The sequence below is a fragment of the Phalacrocorax aristotelis genome, chromosome 8 (assembly GCF_949628215.1).
Source record: "Phalacrocorax aristotelis chromosome 8, bGulAri2.1, whole genome shotgun sequence".
NCBI lineage: Eukaryota > Metazoa > Chordata > Aves > Suliformes > Phalacrocoracidae > Phalacrocorax > Phalacrocorax aristotelis.
In genome coordinates, this window is record NC_134283.1 from 36,127,165 (window position 1) to 36,151,517 (window position 24,353).

General features: G+C 45.6%; 1 protein-coding gene across 4 annotated transcripts in view; it reads right to left on the bottom strand.

The window, feature by feature from the left end:
• The window catches only part of NSD1 (nuclear receptor binding SET domain protein 1), a 65,324-nt gene that overhangs the window by 8,164 nt on the left and 32,807 nt on the right, over positions 1-24,353 (bottom strand). For all 4 annotated transcript variants that reach the window (XM_075102504.1, XM_075102502.1, XM_075102503.1 and 1 more), the window contains exons 8-22: positions 24,196-24,305; positions 23,021-23,090; positions 22,122-22,240; positions 17,102-17,245; positions 16,550-16,673; positions 15,828-16,028; positions 14,239-14,418; positions 13,765-13,921; positions 13,263-13,468; positions 12,578-12,690; positions 9,661-9,930; positions 8,183-8,299; positions 6,641-6,782; positions 6,081-6,187; positions 2,739-2,943 (exon numbers count right to left, since the gene is read on the bottom strand). In XM_075102504.1, coding sequence (XP_074958605.1) covers positions 2,739-2,943; positions 6,081-6,187; positions 6,641-6,782; positions 8,183-8,299; positions 9,661-9,930; positions 12,578-12,690; positions 13,263-13,468; positions 13,765-13,921; positions 14,239-14,418; positions 15,828-16,028; positions 16,550-16,673; positions 17,102-17,245; positions 22,122-22,240; positions 23,021-23,090; positions 24,196-24,305 — 2,265 coding nt within the window. The remainder of the gene's footprint in view (positions 1-2,738; positions 2,944-6,080; positions 6,188-6,640; positions 6,783-8,182; positions 8,300-9,660; positions 9,931-12,577; positions 12,691-13,262; positions 13,469-13,764; positions 13,922-14,238; positions 14,419-15,827; positions 16,029-16,549; positions 16,674-17,101; positions 17,246-22,121; positions 22,241-23,020; positions 23,091-24,195; positions 24,306-24,353) is intronic.

A 24,353-nucleotide genomic window follows, 5' to 3' on the forward strand; every position in this document is an offset into this window, starting at 1 on the left:
AAAATATGTACGCTGTTTTTCTATATCTTCTCCAATTTTTCAGCATCCTTTTCAGAGCAGGGATGTTTTTCTTCTGCGGTTTTCCTTCTTTTGGGCTCACAGTGCTGCTGCACTGACTGCTCCCCCTGCACCATCAGCAGCCCAGACAGCCACACTCAACACTCACTTTGGCCACCGGAAGAACTCTGGGACTATTATTATACAAGGTCATTTGTACAGATGGAAAATAAAACAAGTCAGAACCTGCCAGTATATTGCAGGAAGGATAAATCCTATCAAACCACTCTAATGGTCTTTGACAGGATAAAAGGCCTAATGAATAAGCAGCTTCTCCAGAGACAGCCTGGAGCAGAGGAGCTCTTGAAAGTAAGATCACACAATTAGTAACATGCAAACAAGCAGGAAATTCCAATTACTCGACAGCAATTCACATGGCAGAAGAAACATCTGAAGTAAGAAGTGCTGAACCTTTCATGTTCAGTATGATACTCTAAGGAGCAGGCTACAAAAACAACAACCTACACGTAAAGATGGTAAAATGGCGACAACTGTCTGAAAAACTGCTATTAGTGGTCTTCTGGCAAACTGAGGGGGCATTTCCAATGACACCCTTCAGGAACCTATTTTAGTTTGTTTTTTAATTTAAATTCTTGGAAGCAGAACAGTAAATACGCTTACAGAAATGGGTAGATAATAACAAGGCTGTGAAGAACTGCAAAAATCTTGTTAGACAGGCTCAGAATTTAAACTGGACAAATGGTTTTGCATCAACAAGGTGCAATTAAATAAAGGCCAATGCAAAGCAGGAGTGCAGGAGGAAGAAATAAAATTAAGTATGTGAAGAGGATCAAGACAAGGGGACTCAAGGATGATAGGGCAAATCACAAACATTACATAAATATAGAAGCTACTTCTGAAAAACAAGTAAAATCTCATTTCCTGAAATATTTTATGTAAACCACAAAATATAGGTTTTTTTGTTCTGTCAGCATTAGCAAGGCTTTAGCTGCAATACTGTTAAGATACTTGTTACCGCAGTTTAAAAAACGCGTAGGCAGGTGGGACAGTCCAGAGCAGACCAAGAATAGTAATTTTAAAAGATAAGAGATGCAAGGAGAGGCTGTGTTTGTTAAAGCCAGAAAAATTACTAAGGAGATAATAGTCTCCCAATGTGTACAAAAAATGGGTATCGGAGAGATGGCAATCCTTTGTTCTTTCAAGTCAGGCTGTTAGGAGAAGCTTTTCAAATAGAAAGCCGGGGAACAGGCTAAATGCTGGATTCTCCTTTATCAGAGACTTTAAACCATGGGAAAACCTGCCAGGATGTTAGAGTGCCCTGTCTTAGCACACAAAAATGGAGAGAAAGGTGATATTCAGGACTCCCTCACCCTGAATGATGATGTTTCCATAGGAATGAACTGTGCTCCTGTTGGCTTTCACATTGCTCTGTTACAGCGTTTGTTCAATGAGCAATCCAAGCTCTTCTGTATAAATGTCCTATTCTCCCCAAAACTTAACACACGCACACGCAGAATTTCTGTCATCTACAAAACATGCTACTAGATCCTCCACACCTTCTGCCAAATTACAGCTAGAGGCGCTGAACACTCAGTTCTGGCTCCCCATGGTGCACCGGCAGAAACACTCTGTTGCAATGACTCTCCTGGCAGTTACTTTCAGAGACTGCTTGGTTCCATGTTTCTCAGCCTGCCTCTGATGTGTTCAGAAAACACTGTACAGAGCCGCACAGAGAATTTCTAATTATGACAATGCTTAGAGTACTAAATCAGAAGATTTACAGCCTCCTAAACAAATTACTTCAATGCAGTTGCTTTTATTAACTGAATTTATTATCTTAGCAAAAAAACCCTAAATTAGGTTTGATGAGTTGTTCTACCTAAACTCTTGCCATCTAGTATTGTTTATATTCTTACCATTTAATTCTTTAGGCACTTGATCCCATATCAGCTTTTCCATCCTCCTGACCTGGCAGACATCGAGCTAGTTGGCCTACCAAGACTCAGGTCAGACTTCTTCCCTTTCTGAGCATTGGTTAAACCTGAACACTCATTAAAGGTGCCAGGAACCCCTTTAGTGACTAAGACAAATTGAAACTACAAATGAAACACACCCCTCAACCAGCTCCTTTACAACTTTTAAATGCAACTTAAATCTTTCCTTCTAATTTATGTTACTTTACACTCTCCTGAGCTACTAATGAATGCGAAGCTGTTCTATCACTCACACACAGGGAGCCTATTTATTTCTCTGCACCCAACGAGAAGTACTTTCTGAATATGTCTTCTTTTTATTTCAAATTTCTGCCCTCATTTCACCACAAACTAAGATGCTGCTCTCTTCCTTAACTATGAACTCATGGCTATTCAAACATCTAACACATTCTAGTCTAACTCCTGTTTTCTATCAGTGCTTTCCCTCACCATTCAACACACCAACACCTTAACTATTATTAGGACTGTCCTCTGCCAGGCCCCAAGGATGGGACAGCTCACAGGCACCATTTATTAGGCAAGGACCAGCTCCCCCTTCAGCAATTAATTCATCTTTTTGCAGTCACAGTGAGGTGCAAACCAGGGTTGTGTTGTATGGACCACAGACAAGCGAGGAAGATATCTCTGCATTTTAAGACACTGTGAAGTGAATGCAAGGTGATGAGCAGCACCTGGGACACCTCAAGCCAATGCTGTGACCCAAGCCCAGCCATGCGGAGCACTGACCTGCAGGTCTCTTAGTCAGGTTGAGGCAGTCTGCGTGGTACACCTTGGGGCAGCCTGGCTTCTTACAAGAAACTAGCTGCCCTCCATCCCCACAGCTGAAACACTCGTCCTCTCGCTCCTTCAGCACCTCCGCCTGTGACCTGCGCTTCATCTGCGGCCGTCTCTTTAGCTTCTTGGACTTTTCCTCGGTGAGGCTGGGTTGGCTCTGTGGGTGAGACAACGTCAGTTAATGCAGGTCTCTGCCCCTTCCATCTGTTCCCTTCCTGCTACAGTGGAGATAATCGCAAACAAAAATCCCACTGCCAGCCATACCTGAAACGTATGCAGCATCTCTACAGTGCTTCTTAGTATTTGGGAACCAATTTACAACAGCAAATAGTTCTCATTTTTTTTAATAAGGAACCTGGAAGCTCTGTACCAAACCCTGGTTAAACATGGGATATATACAATTAGCAACAGCGGAAAGAGAAGCCAGGTGCTGCCTGGTGTCACTGAGCTCATGCCACCTCTCATAGACTTTTCAGGTCCATGGTCAAAGCAGTCAGGTCTCCTTGCACCTATGACTCATGATGAGTCTCTCCCAGGCCTTCCTACACTTTTTGACGTTCCTCACTCCTCTCTCCATTTTCAGTCAGAATTTACCTGTGATCAGTTTACATCTATTTGTTCTTGTGTCAGTGCTGCTTTTTTCCGGCCTAAGTTCTTCTCTCCCTGAAGTAACCACCTGGACACGCACTCCTCCTCACAAACCAAACACTTTCACAGTCTGCACCCTCAGTCTTCCTAAAGTTTATTTCTCCCAAACGCAAGTTACAGAGTTATACATGCCACTTCAGACGACACCTCACACGCTGAGTAAAATGACACCAAAGCTTCTCCAAAAGAATAGGAAATCCCTCCCAAAGCACCATATATGCCTTTTTCACAGCTGCATCACAACAGCAGCTCAGTCCTGTGGCAGCTGAAGAGCACAACAGCTCCTTCTCCACTATGATGGCTCATCGATAACCTTCTCAAGGCAGATTTCTTTCTGCTATTACCCTCCAGGTGGGTACTCTGGCAAACTCAATCTCTGAACTCCAGCCCATTCCTAGTTATACTCAGTTATTCTTTTGCTACTGCCCCATCCACTCCCACACCAATGACACCTGACATCCTCATGTCATCAGTACAGTTAAATACCACGCTTCCAACAGCTGAGTTACAGGCAGTAATGAAATAACCACAACCGGTCCCAAGACTAGCATCTAAATGGCTTAAGTGTTTTCTTCTCTGGCCTAAGACTTCCTCCAATGTTGTTCCCACCCCCACCCCCACTTCAAGCTAGGTCCTCAGGCCACTCCTAACCCCCTAGCATGGATCCTCTCCAGACAAGCCTCCCACTGTACCAAACACTTAAATCCACAAAAATGATGCTACCTGTCAGTCAGTGACCTCATCAACACACTATCAGTTCAGTTTATTTAAACAAACATGAGCTAAATTTTATGCCATTTTCCACATTTTTGTATCCAAATGTGTGTTCTTCAGGCAGAACATCTTGGTGTACTGAAACTATGCCTGAGTCCATTTCTGCATCCTTTATTCTGCATAAACATTAGGCACTCTTTCCATCACTCTCCTATCAAGATTAAGAACAAAACCACCAAAACATTTAAAAACCTTTGTCTACAGACCTAAAATTTCAGAATTCAGCAGCGGAGGTTATCCAGCCATCCTGCCACCAGGGAGTTGTATCTCTTGATTGTTTCCTTCCCCTTCACATGTGGATATTTCTGTTTTCATACCATCATTCCCATAGACAAAAGGAACAAGTCAGGCCTTTCTTATCATTGAAAAATGCAGGCAGTGAAATCACTCCACCTAAACTATTCTACCTATTCTCAGCGCCTAGTACCTCGGCCATCTAATTACAAAGAGAACAAGAAAAACCTTTCACAGCTAATTTGAATGTCTAAGCAGGGTCTAACAGCTGGACTAAGCGATTCCAGCTTGCTCACAGCAGTACAACAGACTCCCATGCATTCTTCCACACTCACAGTTAGAAAGGTCACTTTTAAGTGTGAACTGGAGTATCATCAGCGTTTTGTCCTGCTGTATCTTCAGGAAGCCTAAAAATGCATCTACTGTGGGGATGAATTTGAAAAAAACCCCAATCCCCCAAGGTACTGTTTTCTTGGGCATTGTTTCTTAGCCCATCTCATCAAGATGGAATGAGTCACCTCAGGCATCACAATGGAACATTAATGCCAACTAAAAGGCACCTTTCTCTGATTTCCATCATGCAACCTCTGGTTTCAGGGCAAAAATGACAGTCAGGCCATGTCTAACACAGGAGCAGTAAAAAAAATCAATTGAACTTTAAATCACAACCCCAAAAAAGAACTAAATACATCAGATGTGTAATTCAGCTCATCTGCCAACTTCTGAAGACATGTATTTTTTTAATCGTAAGTTAATTTTTCTGCAGAACTAAGATCTCTGGAGAATTCGCAAAACTGTCAGTATATATTGACAGGGCTTAACAACTGTGCTGCTGGAGCTTTTAACCCTTAACTGTGGGTAAGCCCATGCCAGAGCAGAGGGATTACAGACTGATTTGGAGAAGCTCTTGAAACAAACCAACAGCTGAGACTTAGATTTAGCTGGTGACAGCTGGGAACTTGGCCAACTACTCCTGTTATTTCCTTTTCCCAGTGAGAACCAGCACAACATTAAGCTCTCTGAAGTCGGTGACTTCTAAAAGCTAGTGATTTCCCTAATACAGATATGGGAAATTTCTTACTCCTGTCTGATGTGTGCACTTCAGTTGCTTAACCAAAAGAAGGAAAAAACTCAGGAACTTTCTTATTGCAGCAAAGATGGTGATGCAGAAGCCTTCTGGCTCTAAAGCAACTCCAAGTCTGAAGGAATGTGAGTTTGCTGGCCTTCCATACATGCTCACAATTTACTCAGTCCAGTACTTTGGGAAATGGGCTGAGTTGTGGTTTCTTGGTTATACGATGGAAGTCTTTCCCATGCCTGTCCTTTGCCTCTCTAACACAATGGAAATTGTCATACTGGTAAGCAGAAAATTCTGAAAAAAAATCTTTCATTTACTCTTTTGTTGTAAAATACAATTCCCTGTCATTATTTATAGCAACTCGAATAATTCAGGTCTAAGATCTAAGTTCTCAGAATGAAAACTTGGATATTCAACTCATTTCAAGTGGTGTTTTCATGGCCACACTGAAACTGGGTTACCCTTCCCGAACTACCCTTCCTCAGATGTCTGCAACAAATGATACACATCTATGCAAAGAGGTGATTTGGAAGAACAAAAGCTTAAAGGAAGCATCATACCTTTGGCCGTACTCCTAGGAAGCCACTGCAATTTGGGGCACCACATTTACAAACAGTCTTTCCATTTCCCAAACACTCCAGATTGTAGTTGAAAGTCAGCTCTGTCCCTGGCACAAAAGCAGATTGAAACCAAGCAAGTTGTAATGAACTATGGGGTATAATGTCTTATTACTGAACTGAAAGAACTTTTGAAATATGACACAAATGACTGTCACAGCTCCGCAAGGATACCAACTATTAATCTCCCCACAGATCTGTGTGGATTGAAAATTCAGTGCAACCCCACACTCCTGCCACATACTACAGCCAAAAAGGGCATTCAGCCCCACGCTGTAGCATGCTTAGTTCCATTTCTTGACCCTGTAAATTAGAACTATGACCCTCCATTTATACCATGGATGTATGTGTTTCATTATGCCAATGCTGGTGTTAAGACTCATGACTGCCTATGTGAAAACAAAAATTAAGTATCTTCCCAGGGAGCTACAAACCCTCCCCTTTCCTTACAGAAACACTCCCATGCTTTTAACTGCAGGTACTGACAAAGCGGGATTCCTTACCAGCTTTGATATTTACAATTGCGAAGAGCCCAACCCGAGTATCACCATTCACACACCATTTCTGAGTCTCACAGTTTGGCTGGCAGCAATGGTTCATGAATCGAGCATAATTGCCCTTTGGCCCAGCATCAATGATTCGATCCTGGAATTGCAAAAGAACAAAAAAACCAAAACAAAACAAAAAAAAAAACCAAACAGGAAAACACATTTAATCAACTGTCATTTCCAGCTCAAGCCACTGCAGCCCAGGTACCAGTATACCAGGAAAGCATTAATCAGTAGTGGAAATGATAACAGAGGCATCTGATGACACTTGCAAAGCACCTGAGTTTGTACATGTGTTTTAACCAAGCATAAGGGACAGGTGTCACTGCGTTGCCTGGACCATTGACAGACACCCAACCAGTTGCTACACACTGATGTCTCTGGTTGGGGCTGGCAGATTATACACCTGTTTCCTGTGTAGCATCATCTTCCTCTTCAAAGACAGACGGGCTCCCAAACAGCCAGGAAAGTGCTACTGCTGCTTTCTGGGAACTTAGCCCTTCCTGCGGTGTCAGTACTGGATAAACACCACACCAGCACACTTCCAAGGCAGCACTTGTGGTTCCAGACCAGCTTCTGCTTAAAAGTAAAATACCAGTTCCTATTTCTTGTACATCAATGTACAGTAGGAAAACAGGAACAGTATGTCACATGTGAGGTACACTTCTGTACAGTACACTGCTATTTGTTAGACCACATCAGAAAGGATAGGGCAGCTGCAACTGAGATTTGGTTTTGTAATAATGAGATATTAACATTTAATCTTGTCCCTGCTCCCACCCATCAGCCAGACAAGGGAGAACAAGATATGGTCAGTGTGAATTTCCAGCAAGATGGGAGAGCCAGAAAGCAGTCCCATTGTCATCGTGTCCCACACTTGACAGCTTCTTCCCATGCATGCTTTCATGGTTTCCTTCTAATCTTTCCAATGTTGAGTGACGAAGTGTGGAAAGCAGCTGACAAAACTACTTATCTCCAAAAGCCAGGAGCTCACACCAACAACCTGGCCTCCAGGACCCACTGAGGAGTCTGTGGGTGTAACAAACCACCCCTCTACTTAGATCAGCAAGATCTGGGATCTGAACTTAAACCAGGGGCTCATGTGCCTGATACTTGTACACCCGAGGACTGGTGGCCTCTCTGGCACACATCAGCCCAGTTCCGGACTCTCCACAGTTCAGACACTGGGAAGGATCCTGAGGTTACAAATGCCCCCTGTTACGCTGAAACAGGATCTATGAACCTCAGACAACTGCACTCAGACAACTGCCTCGTCTCCAACGGCTGGTTCAGACTTTCCTCCTAACAGCCAACCTGAAACTTCTCTACTGCACTTTAAGTCCATTCTTGTAGTCTTCTCTTTAGTGGAAATGCAGACCAGCTCATCAGCAACTCTTAGCACCTTTTTACTTGCTGAAGACGACCCCTATTCATGCCTTCCTTGCAATCATTTTACTTCTGTCTAGGACCTGGGCAAGAAAAATTCCTCCCATATACCTTATCGAGTGTCAACATGTAGAAATTGGTGATGTCATGCTCCTGAGCATAGCGGATTCGGGCTCGGCACTCCTCTTCATCAATTAGCTCCCCGACATACTCATTAACAAATTCACCCTGCCAGAGAAAAAAAACCAAGAAGCTGGTAAGATGAGACAAATTCCCTCCAGGATGGAGGGACAGCCACTTCTGTGCTAAAACTTAGTTCCCATTTCCTTTGTGGAAACCTTTTCATAAAAATCTTCCTCTGTGCTTTACAGCCAGCTTAACCTATAATCTTCACTAAGAACCCCGAATCATACATCCGTTTCACACTCTCAACAAATAACTTGAAATAAATTAAATAAAGCAACAACGGCCATCAGATTATTCTTTGCGCTGCAGAAAGAATTAACATTCAGGGACAGCATAAAAGTAGACCACAAGAACAGTTCTCTGCTGCAAAGCTCAAAGCACTGCATAATTGCAGCCCAGCTGGAAACAATATCCTTTCTGGGACTAACCACACTAAGCAGCATGATGCACCTAGGGCACCTGCTCCTGCAGTGAATCTGCCATGGAGCTCCCCTGTAGTGAAGTACTGCAGAAACCATACATCAACCATCAAAGGGAACCCCAGCTCTGAACCACTGTGGCTAATAGGTGCCTCCAATAAATAACTGAGTTTTGCTGTTTCCAGACCATCTGCTGAAAGTAAAATGTAACAGGTGAATGGAATGGCAGAAGGATCCTTTAACTATATCACAGTAGGCAGCAAAGCCTAAAGAAGACAGACTCACTTTTCTCCTTCTGCTATCAAGCCCTCCCCCATAGCATATTTTCCCTACTCCTTTTTCAGGCATTCTTCTCCTACTGTGCAACTGTCCTCTGTTTCACTTCACCCTTTCTTAGCTTTGGGGTTCTCTTTGCTTTACCATTCTTCCTTCTTTGCTCAGCACAGACATGTGTCCATAGAACTACTATTCTCTAGATTTTAAAAAAAATATAACCAAGTGTTTTAGCCAGAGATATTAGTTTCAGCAATAATAATAGCCATCTCCAAGACATTACCCTTTTCTAAGAGCCAGGCCCTGGTTTCAGTTTCTGATACAAGATTTTCATGCTAGAAAAGCCTGGCTACTCAAGATTGGGGGTGAGGTATAATCACTGCTCCCCATCTGGAAATCCAGAGCACCATCTTCAGGCCAGTGTTCTGGTATACTCATAAAGCCCATTGTCCATACAAGCACACAGATCAAGCAATCATCTTTCTTACCCTGTGGGACACCAACATGCAAACCATTTTCTTGGTTAACTGAGCCAACATTCTTGTCAGGACTGGGAAAGTTAAATTAATCCACTTCTTTCATAAATGGCACTCTATGGCAAAAAGTCATCTTCAAATTGTGGAAGATAGTAATTTTTCTAATCTATTGAAACCAACACTTAGCAAGAGAGAAGTGGCAAGAGAAAACTACATGCAGAAACAGAGTGCGTACCTTTCTGATGTCTGTTTTGGCTTGCAAGCCCCAGCCTCGTGCCAGTGTGCGGAAAATTTGTACCTCGGGATACTGCCGCTTGGAGAAGCACTGGTTCTGGCAGCGCTCCCCAGCAGGGCAGACCATGGGGTGGCATTCATAGAGCAACATGCGATTGATGCATTCAGAGTCCAGGCCACATGGGTTTTCATCTGTTGGTTTGCAGTTGCAACGTGGTATCTCGGACAGGTCTGCAGTGAAGATCTGCACCTTACCCACTGGCCGGTTCACCTTGAATGTACATGAAGGATATTAGCTCTTATGAACAGGTTATCCTGACAGTCACTTCTACACACAACCCTCGCCTATGAACTGACAGGCTGCAGTGCGAGTTAGTTACAGCAAGGGGCAGAAGGACCCAAGTACAGGCACATATGTGCTTCTGGGCACACTATTTCAAGACGTATACGGTCAGAGGAAAGATTTAAGGAGGGTGCAAGTCCCCCATTAGCATCACCAGTGTAATGTGTATTCTGTGACCCCATGGACAGGGGAGAGGCTGCCAAGTGTCCCCCTCCCATCACCACTGTGCCGACATCTGGCCCAGGTGGCCCAGCGCTCTTGCTGGGTACACACCATACCTGTGACCGACACCAAACCATTTTCTGCGTGAAACAGCACCTTCTCCAGTCTCTCAGTGTCACGTCCTTTTCCTTAGCTTTTCCTTACAGCCCTGGGTTTTGAATCTGTTACCTTCAAGCTGTTTTGTGCTCTCAGCTGTCACTATGAGAAACAGGCTGGCACGCCCATGACAGAGTACAGAGGACCTACCTATGCACTAGGCCACAAGCAGTTAGCTCCCTACCCAACTGTCCTGCAGATGTAAATGAAAGAAAAACCAGACAAGGCTGGGGTTGGAAGGCCCAAAGAGGAGCTCAGAGTTAAGCCAAGGAGCTCTCTAAAAACCACTCCGGAAGGAAGCAGAGTGCAGCACCAGGTGGAGAAGCGACTGGCATGTCTGTGGCACGAGCAGGGTCCTTTGGTTTTGGTTAAAGGCAGCGAACACTGAAAGGCAGGCAACAGAGAGTCAGGACTTTGGAGAGAGACACTGAAGGAAAGCTCCCTGCTGTTCCTTGCCCAGGTGAGCAATACCATCATCTCCCTTTCCTTTCCCATAACATGAAAGGAGAGGATTGTTTAGCTAAACTATTCCAGCCCCCACACAATTTATCTAGTCCCACCCACAGAGCTAAGCTTCTGTGCTGGTAGCCTGCACAGGCTGGCCGAGCTCTTATCCTCCTTCTTTGTTTAAAAGCAAACCTGCAGAACCCCCAGATTAATCTCTTCAACACACAGAGCCTCCCCTTCCTCCTAATACTGCCTCCCCCCTTCCTTGTCACTCTTGTGTTCTCCTCTGCTGCTTCCAATCTCTTACTCAGACTGTTAGCTCATCAGATAAGAGCGATGAGACTCACAGGATTAGGACTGTCCACCACCAGGCAGACAGAGGAGCCCTTGCTGGCTCTGGCACACCCCAGGTGACCATGGTGTCATGGTGCCCCTTCTCAGCACGCACGCATGCCCAGCAGGCCTGGCCTTCTCTCTGAGGCACTGCTGGTACAAAACCAGCTCCAAAACAGGGTGATGCATGGACTAGCCACAACCCTGATGCGATGAAGGATCCCAAGTGTATTTTGCAGCAGCTCTTGTGCTGCCGCTCCTCAGGATGGATCCTGAAGTGCTAATCTCCTCAGAAGGCCAGGATGGGAGTGGACACAGCTAGCTTCAGCCATTCCACCCTGAAGCCTTCTCCAGTTCACCTTATGCTCCTGTGAACTGCTTTGCCTTCGCAGAGACAAAAAGCTTGCACCCAGACCTCAGAAGCGCTGCCACAGCTAATGACCGTGACCATTACTATTTATATTTAAAGGGTATTTCAAAGGCTCCACACTGCTTCCAAAGTTCCTTCATGTTGTGGCCAGACATAGGCTTAAAAATACCTGTAATGAGAAACTGTATTTCCTCCACTGAAGCTGCCTGGCCTATACTGTTTCCACAGCATTCAGTTGTGTTTTTTACACTGCACTGTAACTCATGCAGGATATACCTGCCTGTCTAGAAATCCCAGCTAGAAATAACAAGTGCCAGCAATCAGTTTAGATTTCATAGTTTGCCATGTAAAAAAGGGAAGGAGCAGACAGAGGCAATGAAAAAAGAGGAACACAGTCCCTGAGTCACTGGGTTTCTGATCAGTCTAGATCCACATCTCAAGCACATGTACCCGCCTGACCACAGCTCCCCTCTCGTCACCTCCATCCCGTATGACTTCTCTTGCTCCTCCAATTCCATCTCAAAACACAGCCCTAAATGTGAAGAGTTTCCCAAAACTCAGCAAAAGGGCTGATTATTCCAACACATTCATCCATTTCAACATTTCTATTCAGTCACCAACTGATACAGAAAAAGATACAAAACAACAACAGAGATGAAACAAGATACTGTCAAGCTCCAGTGTGGGTTACCATCCTCCCCACAGCTCTCCTCCACTGCACCCTGACCATCTCCTGGGATGCCCACCTTGCCATCAATAGCACACAGTACTTAACCATACTGTGTATTACTAGTACTCTCCTGTAAGTCCCCAAGGTAGAGAGACACACCCTTCAGACCACACAACTGACATGGAACAGCAGAGAGATGTCTAGATCTGTTCCAGTAAATCAGAGTACCTCTATTACTGGTGTCCAGCTTCCATACAGCGCTGTGCATACATGAATCCTTTCTGTGGAGGATGTCTGAAGATGCCAAGAGGACCAAAATAACCTTCAAATGCAGCCAGAGGTCCAAACAGTAGAAATGGTTGTCTATACCTGTAAATCACCTGCACTGACAGCTCAAGAGATCTCTTCTGCACCTGCCCTCCCCCACCTGCCCTCACCTTGATGTGTTTGTAGGGAGGAGGTTTCTTGTCATTCTTTTTGTCTTCCTGAAGCTGTCTCAGTTCTTTCTGTGCCTTCAACTCTTCAAATCTTACTGCAGCTTCCTGAAGAGCTAAGTGAGAGAACAGAGTGTGTTGCAAGGATCTCCCTCTGCTCACACAGAGCTGGGCTGCCAGTGTCCACCCAGTCCTCGCAGCTCCACAAGCAAATCTCCCTGGCTGCGTACTTTGGAGGCAGAGACTCACTGGAGGAGGGTGACAAAAAGGCCAATGCAGCAGGGCACTCGCAGGAGTTACAGTAAGGGACCAGCCCATGGGCAATGAAGCATCCAAACTGTGAGCTGGCTTTGCCTGCTTTTGGGCAGAAGTGTCAGGCAACTGTATTCACAACCCTCAAGTGCCTTTTTATATACAGATCATAGACACAGATCACTCAGATTTGGAGCAGCTATGTGAGAGCTGGAAAAGCATTAAAGATCTGCATAGGCTTCTCCCACTCTGCGAGCTCAGACCAATGAACATTCTGGGTACGCTGAATGATAGATAAGCAGCTGCTCATTCTGCAGATCTCATTTAGTGTTAGCTCTAAAAAGATATTTTCCCTGTTATAAGAATGCAATTTCTCCAAATGGGAACGAAGAGAAACAGAACATGTATCTCCCTGGATGAAGACAAGTTACGTTACCTTTTTTGTATATACCATCCACGCCCTTCCCCATCTTGTCTTTGCTGCTGACATCACCTTCCATGTAAGGGAACACACGGGCCTGGTGGGTCCACAAGTAATCCTTGGAGCCAAAGAACAACACAGGGAACTCGCCAATGTCATGTTTCATTTTCTGGATGTTGACAGGAATTGTCCTAGGATGGCAAATCTCAGCTGGCCACCACCTGCAACACAAGGAAGGGCAGATGAATCCTCTGGCTTCTGCACTTCCCAGCACCTCAGAAGCATGCTACTGCACAGACACATGGGGGAAAAAGTGTGGGAGGGCTACCAGCAAGACTAGTGGGGAGACAAGAGGCTACTGGGGGAGGAAAGCACGCATTTTTTTTGCATGCATGTAGCAGCTGGTAAAGTCAGAGGCTGCTGCGCTGCACCCTGAAGAGGAGCAGCTTCTCACCTCAATCACCATGAGCACTGCATGAAGAAGGGATGGGGACAAGTCTGTCCTACCTTCACCTACCTGTATCGCCCAACTTTCACCCAGACTACTTCCTTGTAGTGTGGCTTTTTGCCTGCCTTGCAATCATTACAATACCAGCTTCCCTCTGGCATCTCAATGTTTAGACACTCACGGTGAAACGCAGCTGGGCACGACTCACAGCATAAAAGGCTGCCCCCTGCAAACAAAAGGAGGAGGAATTTACCAGAGTCACTGTGCAGAAGCCCCAGACTCTACATGTCCAGACAGAAACAGCTGAGAAAAGGGCATGCTGCTCTTCCGTAAACACTTTTCAACAGCTGGTGCCCTCCTCCTGCTACACAAAGAACCCTTCTAAGGATCCAGAAAAAGTTCCAGCCTGAAGTTAGACTTAAATGGCGATGGATAGGAACTGTTCTCTGCAGTTCTCACTGGCACACTCTGGACAGGCAAAGCTTCTTCCTTCTCTAAAGACTTGTCAGGGCCTTGCTTGGTGACAGGGGACCCAGTGCTCACCTTCCGAGCAGACAAAGCACCAGCTGACGTTGACATGCTCGTGGTTGCGGCAGCCTCTCCGTGCAGTGAAGTGATTGGGGCAGATGATGCTGTTGGAGGCGAGCACCACGGACCCAGCAGCAAGGCAGAAGTCATTGGAGTGGTATGCAACCGGACATCGCACGCAGCGCATTAAGCGACCTAGCACCAGAACATGTTGGAAACACAGTGAACCTCTGAAGGGGGCTGATACTTTGTTTCCTCCCAAAACTAGTCTCTGTTGATACTTCAGCTCAAAACAAGCAGTCACAGGTGATCTTTGGAAATGGAAACTCACCTCAAATTTTTATAGACCATTCATGACATACTCACTAGATATCTACGGAATTATTTAAAGTAACTATATATACAAAATTACATATATATGTATATGTATAACATATACACAATTGCATTATTCAGAAGTGAAAAACCTCCTGCAAGCTGTACAGAAACAGTTCAAGAGTTCACAGACCAGGACTGCTTCCTATCACACACAAATAATCAGTAAATCAGCTCAGACAGTAATTACAGGGGGGGTGTTCCAAGCGCTTAGCTACACATAATGAAACTAATCCATGTAGCTTCTGGAAACACTGGCACTTGCCTCTGCACTTTATTAGATTTTATCCTGAAATTCCAGAATGGAAAATTCAGAATTGCTTACAGGCCTCATTTATCCAAGGTTTCTGAGAACCTGTTTTCAGTTCCTCACAGGAGACTATTAACAGGGAAAAGTGGTGGGAGGAAAGGGGTACATCTGACCGCTGAGAAGCAGCAGCCAGAGGAACACAACGCAAATGTTCAGTGAGGAAGTGGTCAGCTCTGGGCTTTAGGCCTTAGTGTTGCCTTCTACACCAAATACTGATATGGGGGGGGGGAAACAACTTTAACACACACACTGAGGATAAAAATAGAGCTGGTCTTGTCACTCATCTTAAGACACAGCAGATTTAAATAAAGGCAGCTTTAGTAGCAAACATACAAGGCAATTGCATAGAAGTTTTAAGTTTAATCATGTGTGATAAAGGTATTGCCACAAACAGCTCAAAGTTTGCCTGAGAAGCTTAGCCCAAGGGTGTCACTACTGCAAGATGAGAATTTGCATTATATTAAAAAAAAAAAAGAGAATTAGAACAATATAATCGTTTTTACTACATTGCTGTCTATGCCGTTGGCCCAATAGCCACCACTGCTAAGCAGGCATCATCTGCAGCACCGGCACAGGGAAAAGTACGCAGGAGAAGTGTCAGTACAGCTCCAGAGACTTATTCAAAAACCTGGAGAGGCTTATGGCATGACTGGACGTGCAGGCATCCAAGTGTCTGGACAGACGAGAACATTTTAGTTGCCATGTCTGACCATCAGGAGTGCTGATGAGCAGCAACCTCACATACCGACATCACCCCTTTCACTCCTGAGAAGTCCTCAGCAAATACTATAGCAAGCGCTGCGGCAAGGACAGGAAATCAACATAAACAACTATTGGACCAGGTAACTGCAGAGCAGACATGAAACAAAGAAAAGGGTTCTGACTGCACTCCCTGGACCACCCTAGAAGATTTCAGTACCTTTAGATGCAGAGACGTTTGCTGGGTTAGCAGCATGACAAGTCATGCATATGTGCAGGGAACATCGGAAGCCCTTGTTCTGCATGACCGTGGGTGGATACTTTTGTATGCACGCTTCATGGTAATACTTCCCACAGAGGGGCAGCAAGCACCGTTTTACATCCTCCCCACAGCTCTTGCACACAAAGCAGGTATGGACGCCTGGAGAAAGAGCAGATGTAACACCAGTCACATAGAAGGGCTAAACAAAGACCTGACACTTCCATCAGGCTGCTTATTAGCACAGCACAACTTCCCAACCTGCTGTAGCTATCCCAAAGCACAGGTCTCTGCAGCAGGCTGTTTTTGCCTGCAGCTGCAATGAAACTCCAATCAAAACCAATATTATTATAGTTGTGATTTCAGGCCAGGGAAAAGTAAGAAGAAAACCAAGCCAACTCCAGACTCATCCTCCCTTATCAATCCCCTCTCCCTGGTCCCAGATAAGAATTTCCCATTCTCTTTCCCACCAGATCCTGGACATTCACTTCTTCACACCTCACGTGCCTGAATCAACAGTAAGACCAGTTAACTAGAAAGTCATTATCAAATATTAAACCATTAATCAGAAGACTGAGAGCTAGTTAGTGGCCCTACTGCATGCACATCACTCCAGCAAAGAGAGCATCAGGTAAGCACGCAGCAAGTACCCTGTCCTTCTGTGCTCACAAAAGTTGCCTTACCTGTGGAACACTCGTTGCAGATGAATTTGCCTTTTGGCATCTCGGAGAGCCCAAGGCACTGCAGGTGGAAAGCACCACAGCACTGCGCCTCACACAGCAACAATTCCCCTGGCTTCTCACAGATCTACAGGGAAAGAAGTACAATGTGAACCCTGAGCAACCTCCTTCCCCAACTCACCCCGGACAGCAACAATCCACACGATGGCCTGGACTTCCAGCAGAGACCCCTGCAGAAAAATGCCAAGTTTTCTTCATGTCAGTTAATTCAGGTGGTTTGTGCACCACCACTGCCGCTTGCCATCCAGCCCCTGCTACCATGGATCAGCTAAAATAAATCCTATGTTGGTCACATCTCCCTAACATCTGTGAACTTTAGCAGGAGGAGAGACCTTTGCAAAGGAAAGGCTCAATTCAGAGCACAAAAAGCTGGTTAATTCCACAGTAAGCACCTTAAGGCTACCTAGGCTTATCTGGGACTCTAATGTGTCCAGAACTTACACAAAAATGTTTTACAGTGGTAAAGTTTCGAAGAGATTCCTTCAAGGACACTACCTGACACACGTTCTCCTTGAGAGCTGCTCCTCCTCCACGCTCCCCCTGCATCTTTTTGGATGAAGGCACTCCATGGTCATTCTCTGACCCCTCTTCATTACCCTCTTTGGGGCTTGCAGAAGTCCCATGAACCGATGTCTCCCCCTTCAAAAAGAAATCCAGAATCAGGGCTGTCAGTAGTTTCTGTCCTGACTTAAAAAACTACAAATTCAGCCTTTGAGTACTTAACAGGTTTGGCAGTTGGCCTGTTTGTGTTACCCTCCCTGGAAAGAACATCCCCCATACAGTTCCACCAAAAGACTTACAAGAAAGGAAAGGAAAGAGCTCTTAATTTTCTAGATCACTTAAAAAAAATACACACTCAATACAATTGCTTTCCTGTGCATAACCCCTCTCTGAGGAAGGTGTCATGGCTGAGGAAGAAAGGTATTGCCCTGCATAGAAACAAATCAGGTAGGCTGGAATAGTCTGAAGCATCCTGCATGCTGATGTCTGCTTGTACTGAAAATGCAAATTAAAAACTTCAAACGATCTTTATTGCAGTTGAAACCCAGCAAATGAGCCAGTCTTTTCCCAACATTTGTCTCAGCTTGTCCTAACCCATGTAAAACACAGGCACATGGGTAGTCAAGGTCTGTGTTGGTATGAACTAGCTGGCGAACATCAAAGTGAACAGTGCAACAGGGCATTTGCATCATCATCCTGCCTGGGGTAGCAAGTCTTTCATAAGCATCTGTCCTGTATGAGTTATCACAGCACTGACCGTAACATCTTATGGTGACCATAACATTTACTGGTGAAAGAGCATCCTGCTGAGAGGATCGGTTTCAAATGACAAAGGCCCATCTGCACCTCACAGGCCAAATCATGGATCCTGTCATACGGCTTCCCAAGGTGGAAGGACACCTTCTAATGTGTCCATGGGAACTGCCCAGACACTGTTAGAGGGAAGCAGAGCAGCAGGTATCTTAGAGAGATTTGTTTCTACCACAAGATAGTGCTGTCCTGCAGCTGCATGTGGCAGCACTGCCTTCACTTGTGCCAGGACAGGCAACTAAGAGCTAGAAAACACCACCCTGGCAGCTTCCAGGCCTCTTGGGTACAACCCAAGCAACACTAGATGGTCTTGCCAGCCCCAGTTGCTACTCCAGAGTGGGTACACCTTAAGTGCCATTAACACTACACCAAAGTGATGCCTTTAGCTAAGTGCTTTGAGCAAGAATGTTTTAACGGACTCTACCATTTTTTTAATATCCCAGTTCACTGCATTTAGCTGAGTGATCTCAGTGTGTAGGTGCAGCAGTTCCACCTTGGTCACTAAGCCATACCCAGTGTATGCCTAGATACAAACTGTACACCTGAAAGACTCTGTGAGGAATTCAAACTGCTGGCAAGAACAGCAGCCATCACTCTCATACCTTCAACCCTGCTTGGTGCCAGATGTCCAACTAATGATCATGAAAGGGAGCTTTGCACCACTTTCTGTATGGAAGAGTATTGGTCTGAGTTGTGGTGCTACTGAAACTTCTAAGCTGAACTGAATGCCTTTTGAACTCATTATTATAAGTCTGGACAAAACAAGGACATAAAGATCTCCAAAAGTTTAAAGCTGGAAGAACCTGGACCTGGTATTCTGGTCAGATAATGATGCTTCCTTTCCCTGTTTTGTTGTGGATTTGTCCGTGTCCTCTGTGTGTTGTCCCATCCCTGTCCCATCCCACTCCCATTCCCTGAATGTAGCAGTATGCTGTTATTTGGAGACATTTTAAACCCATGTGAGTTCTGTGGAGTAATGATGCACAGGTGCAGTGACAGTATATTAAAGCACACAATACGAAAGATGAATGGTACAAATTGCCTTTATTGAGCACAAAAAAAAGCAAAGTCCCAGCTACAAACTACTGCCAGTCCAACATACCATACAGCATACAGCCTTACAGACTATCATCACAATCTCGCTGGAAGGCTGGCAGTGGTGCAGCCTGCAGGAATACTGAAAAGGAGCACGTAAGCTGCTGTCACCCTACCACACAGACCTGGCAAAGGGAAAGGAAAGGTCTCTAAAGCGTTGATAAAAAGACCATCTAAGAACAGAACAGCCACCTTTGCCTCTATATACAATAGCATCTTCTCAAGCTAAGTGCTATGATACTTCTGTTCCTGCAACTGTATTTTTGCTAGGAATTATGTGGTCTGCTGTAAGGCAGCTCTCTGGCCCAAACACTCCGTTTGGCTCCTGGAATGCTGCAGGAGCAGCACCAGTGACCAGTGCTCCAAGGACTGGTTACAGCTCAGGTCCGCCTATTCCTACATAGGTGCGCCCTCTTCTGCTCAGCTCAGCAGTGACCTCAGGGTTGCAGGGGTCACTGTAATGAAGAACAAGAGCAGGGTTAATCAGCTACTGGTATGGGCAAACAACATCAGCTATAGCTTCTGCTTACACTGGGGCCTCAAGTGTTACAGACACGAAGTGGGCCTAGCCCCTCATGGTCACTGAGGTCCCTGACAGGAGGGGGAGGGTGCTGGTAAACAAGCACACCACCTGTCCTGTGGTCAGCAGCACTAGCTTCCTGCTGTAGCTAAGGTTTCAAAACGGTGTTTTGGAAGGGAGGGGGACATACTCAGATTTGCTACAGAGGTATAAAGGATTCAGAACTGGTTTGTCTTTCCATCCTTCTGGCTTCTTTCTATCATGACTCCTTCAGGGTTTAAACCCTGATGGCCATGTTTCATGTGTTAATAGAATGGGAAACTAAAATGCATCTAGGAGTCATATAACATTAATCAGCAACTCCCTCTTCAGATATGAAAGCATTTGCTAGTAGCAATGCTACCTTAACAACTGGGCCCACACTGCCCAGTGTGGCACAGCATGCTCTAGCCCTGCTCTTTCAGCTAAACCCATCCTATTTGGGTTTGCAAACAGCTGGCCAATCTGCACATTTCACATGCCAGGACCTTAGCCTTAATCGATGCTTCCAGAACTGTACAGGGAAGGGAGTGTCAGAGCCACACAGAATGGGCAAGGCCAGATACTTGTGCTTTGTGCCTAGGGATAAGGGGATCACCATTCAAGGCCATCAGTCAAAAGGACCTGTCACACTGTTCCCCATCCTTCCCCTACCCAGCATGAGCACTGCAAAACTACATACCTCCTACAGAGGGCAGGTTTCTCATCTTGGGTCTTCTTCCAGAGCTATCTCTGCTGCTGTATCTGGCACATCCTCAAAAGCCTGGCCTGTTCTTTGGCACAGCCTGACCTTGGCTCACAACCTTGACAGCCATTTCAACAGCATTTTCCATTCCCTTCTTTCAGTCTCTTGCTGCCCTGAAGTTGTAAGCTTGCACTCCTGGCTCCACAGACAGGATAGAGAAAGCTGCTTAGTTCAGCCCAGACAGACAAGCTTTCCTCTGCCTTCTTTTGCTCTGAAAGCAGCTGGATCCAAGGCTTCACTGTGCTGTATGATCAGACCATCTATTTCTTCTAGCACCATTCAACACAAAGTAGAGTTCCTTGCCTGGTATGTGGAAAGTCACTTAGGGACCAGCATGGTCCAAATTCCATGTGAAAGCACAACTGCATCTCCACAGCACCCCAATACTCACCAGTACCCATGCACTCAACTAAGCCAAGGGATAAACACTCTCACCGCAGTGGCTCAAGAGACACCATCACAGAGAAATCGATGCTGGCAAAAGGTGCCAAGCATTGCCCTTTTTTTAGTGTGGGGTTTTTTTTTGTTTTGTTTTGGTTTTTGACAGAGTTTACCATACCTAACCTCATGTACTCAACACAGATGTCTCAGGCTGAAGGCAGTTAAGACTCCCTGGGACTTTCTCTGCAGTGAACAGTGGGTGCAGGATTCAGAGCCATGGCCTAGCTACTTTGCTGCTCTGAATTTCCCCCTCTCTTCTTCCTTATAAAAGAATCACAGAGAATTTGCTGGCTCAGACCTGAGCCAGTCCCTTAGTGGGTGCCTAACAGCCGAGAGCGTTAACTGCCCCCCAGCATTGGCAAAGATATTTGTACAGGCTTCTTTGAAACATGATTCCAGGTGAGCACACTTCAGAAAGGTCACCAACACTGTCACAGGCAGGCTTGCATGGCCCAGGGGTATTACCCCACTTTATCACCCCCATCAGAAATGCCCTTTTCAAAAAGCAGTAGCAGCAGGATAGCTGTCACTGCTCAAAGTGGTGTGAGGTTTGTGCTCTCCTGGAAGCTGTATAACAACAACAAATGCAACAATATATGTCTGTAATCAGCTCCTGAAATACATACTGACTATCCTGACAGAACAGCCTGCTGCTGAACCTGGGCCACTGGAAGTGAGAGGCGATGGTGAGAGGCCCAGAGGTGTTCCGCCTCTCCCAGGAAAAGTCTTGCTTCCCCTACACTTGGTGATACCTGGCTCATTCCTAAAAGGCAAAATGTGCTTGTCAGAGATATTTGTACACCAACTCTGCTGGGATGCAGTAGAAGGGAGTTGCCCCAATTATCCCTTTCTGCTGGATGACAGAATGTAATCAAAGGCTCCTGTGAGCAGTCAGACTATCACCCCCATCCCCTCCAGCGTGTTTCTTGGCTTACCCTGGTGTGCAGGGGCAAGTGGAAGAAGGGGTTGAAAACCACAGTCTAGTGCTTTTGCTTCATACAGGTGTGTAAAAGGGCAAGATTCCCACCACCACCAGAGAAAACCTTTTACAGCAGTTCAACCTTCTGAGGTGCAAAGCAAGATGCCAGGCAAAACCTGGTTTCATCAGATCAGAACAGCCCCTCTCCTGGAGAATTAGCTGGGTAGCACCTTAAAAACTGAGCCCGAGTTAAACAGTCATCACAAAATAGCTACTAAATCAAGGTGGTATCTTCAACCCCAGCTCATGCGACTACATCAGTGGGACAAACTCCCAACTGACAAGGCAGCCAGCTAAAGATGACCTGGCTTAGGCTCTGCAAAGTGCCCTGGGAAGTAGCAGGCAGGTTACAGGGATGACAGCATGTAGGAAGACCCAACAGTACCTCAGAGTGTGGGGTCTCCCCCAGCCCCATCTCATTTCTCTCCTTCTTGGAATGCATTGCAGTAGAGGCATGGCGCTGTCTCTTCCGCTTCCGCTGCTTCTCCAAGATCTTTTCAGAAGCTGGGATGCAACAGAAAGACCACTCAAGGAACATGCAGAAATAATTTATTTACCACAGGTACCACCAGCAAGTTCTACACCCCTTCTGAGAGCTTCAGGTTGGGTCCTACTGTCTTTGAGGGTATAAGGACCAGGGCAATACCAGCCTCCAGGCAGTCTACCCTCTGTCCTGCAACCGTCAGAGGGACCACCCACTCATTCTGGTTTAAGCTTCTTTTGCTAGGCTGCTGAACAATCTCACTGGCTTCCCTGAGGCGGCCCCCCCAACAGCAAAGAAGAAATGCTACCAAAGCTTACATTGCTAATCAAATGCTGATAACTACCTCCTCCCACCACACTGCAACAAAAACTTCCTCATGTTGATACCAACATGATACAAAGACAGACGGGGAGGGAGTACAATGCAAGTGCACAGCTGTCCCTGGGAGAGGGCAGCCACCGCTGAGCCTGGTCATAGCATGTCGTCAGGCAAAAGATAGCATATTGATACAGGACCTGTGCTGATTAGTCTCCTTCAAGCACCAGACTATGAATGAGAAGTGATTATCTTTCACAGGAATATGTGCCCATCGTCTCCACTTTCCATAGGGATATCGAAAGACATACGGGTACCTTGGGCAAACAATCTTGGTACCTATTTCTTCATTTCTTCTGCCACTGCCTCAGCTGAGGCAAGCATCCTCTGAAAGCCCAGGACACATAAGCCCTTACTCAGACACAAAGCCAGAGACAGTGATCCAAGTGTCACCAGTCTACCCCCACATCCCTGCCTTCACTTACCTTCTGCCAGGTCCGAGAAGTGGGCTGGTGAATAGAGCTCAGAGCTGTCGCTCTCCGAAGGGCCAGTGCCCTACAAATACACAATAGGGTGAAGTCACCAGATGCAAATCAGAGGTGCACGTTCCTCAGCCGCTCATACCCTTTACGAATGACTGCAACATGTAACTTACAGTTCAGGTCATGAATTCATCAGTGATTAAAGACTTTACAAGAAAACATTTGTTTTGTGTGTATGATAGATCCCACATGGAAAAGAGTCACTGGGCAGGGACAAACACTGAGCCTGCTGTGCCTTGTGCTCAGCAGTATCATCCACAGTTTCCTGAGCTCTCCCAAAACAGCTGCTAATACCCTGTAAGTTGCTGGGAACAAAGACTCCCTTCTAGCTTTACACTTTTACGGAGCTTAAGACTGAAATACACTGGTCTCTGCATTACTGCAACCATGATAACTGTATTAAGACTGCGGCACACAGAGAAGGAAAAAGGAAAGGAGGAAAACTTATTAATCAGCCTTAGAGACAGTGGTAACAAGTCTTGTGCAAGTACACCACCTGAAATAATTCTTTACAAGGTGGTTTTTTTTCCAAACTATGTCACTGAACATTGAGTATTCAGCAGAGAAGAGCAGCATTTCCTCTAAAAATCTGCACACCAAGCACTGCACACTGCATACTACATGCGATACAACTCAAGCCTCCACCCTGCTACAAGCTCTGCACTTACATACCATTCACCAGCTCACTTGGGAAGGTAACAAAGGAAACACTGCTCAGTGGAAATCTGACAGAAAAGGACAAAGCCTTAGGTTCAATCTCAAAAGCTACACCGATACACAGCAGTGACAGAAAGCCTCTGCAGAGAACACTTCCGCTCACACCTTCGCAGCCAGCATCCAGATGGCTCCTTTTCCATATAAATCAACAGAGAGAGGAGATTTTACACCTAAAACTACCCAATCCCAATTACAAGTGAGGAGGGGTGGGGAACACATCTGTATTCAGCAGATTTCTTCATCATAACACAGCAACCAGCACCTTTGGGAAGGGTGGACCTTTGCTCCTGGGCCACAGCCAACAAAAAAACCACAGCCCATTGCACTGTGTCTCACTCAGCAGGGTCTGCTGTCTAAGCTTGTTTTCTATCTTGTTTTCAAAAGAGCTGGAAGGAAAGTACCTTCTTTGGGGGAGTCCACTCCTCCTTCTTTGGCATAAAGGCAGTGTCCAAATCATTGGATTCCAAGAGCTTTTTAGTAGGCTTCCTTTGACGCTTGCTTTCGAAGTTTCCTGCAATGAAACTCTTCACATCAGTTAAACAGGGGGTTTATTCTCTTC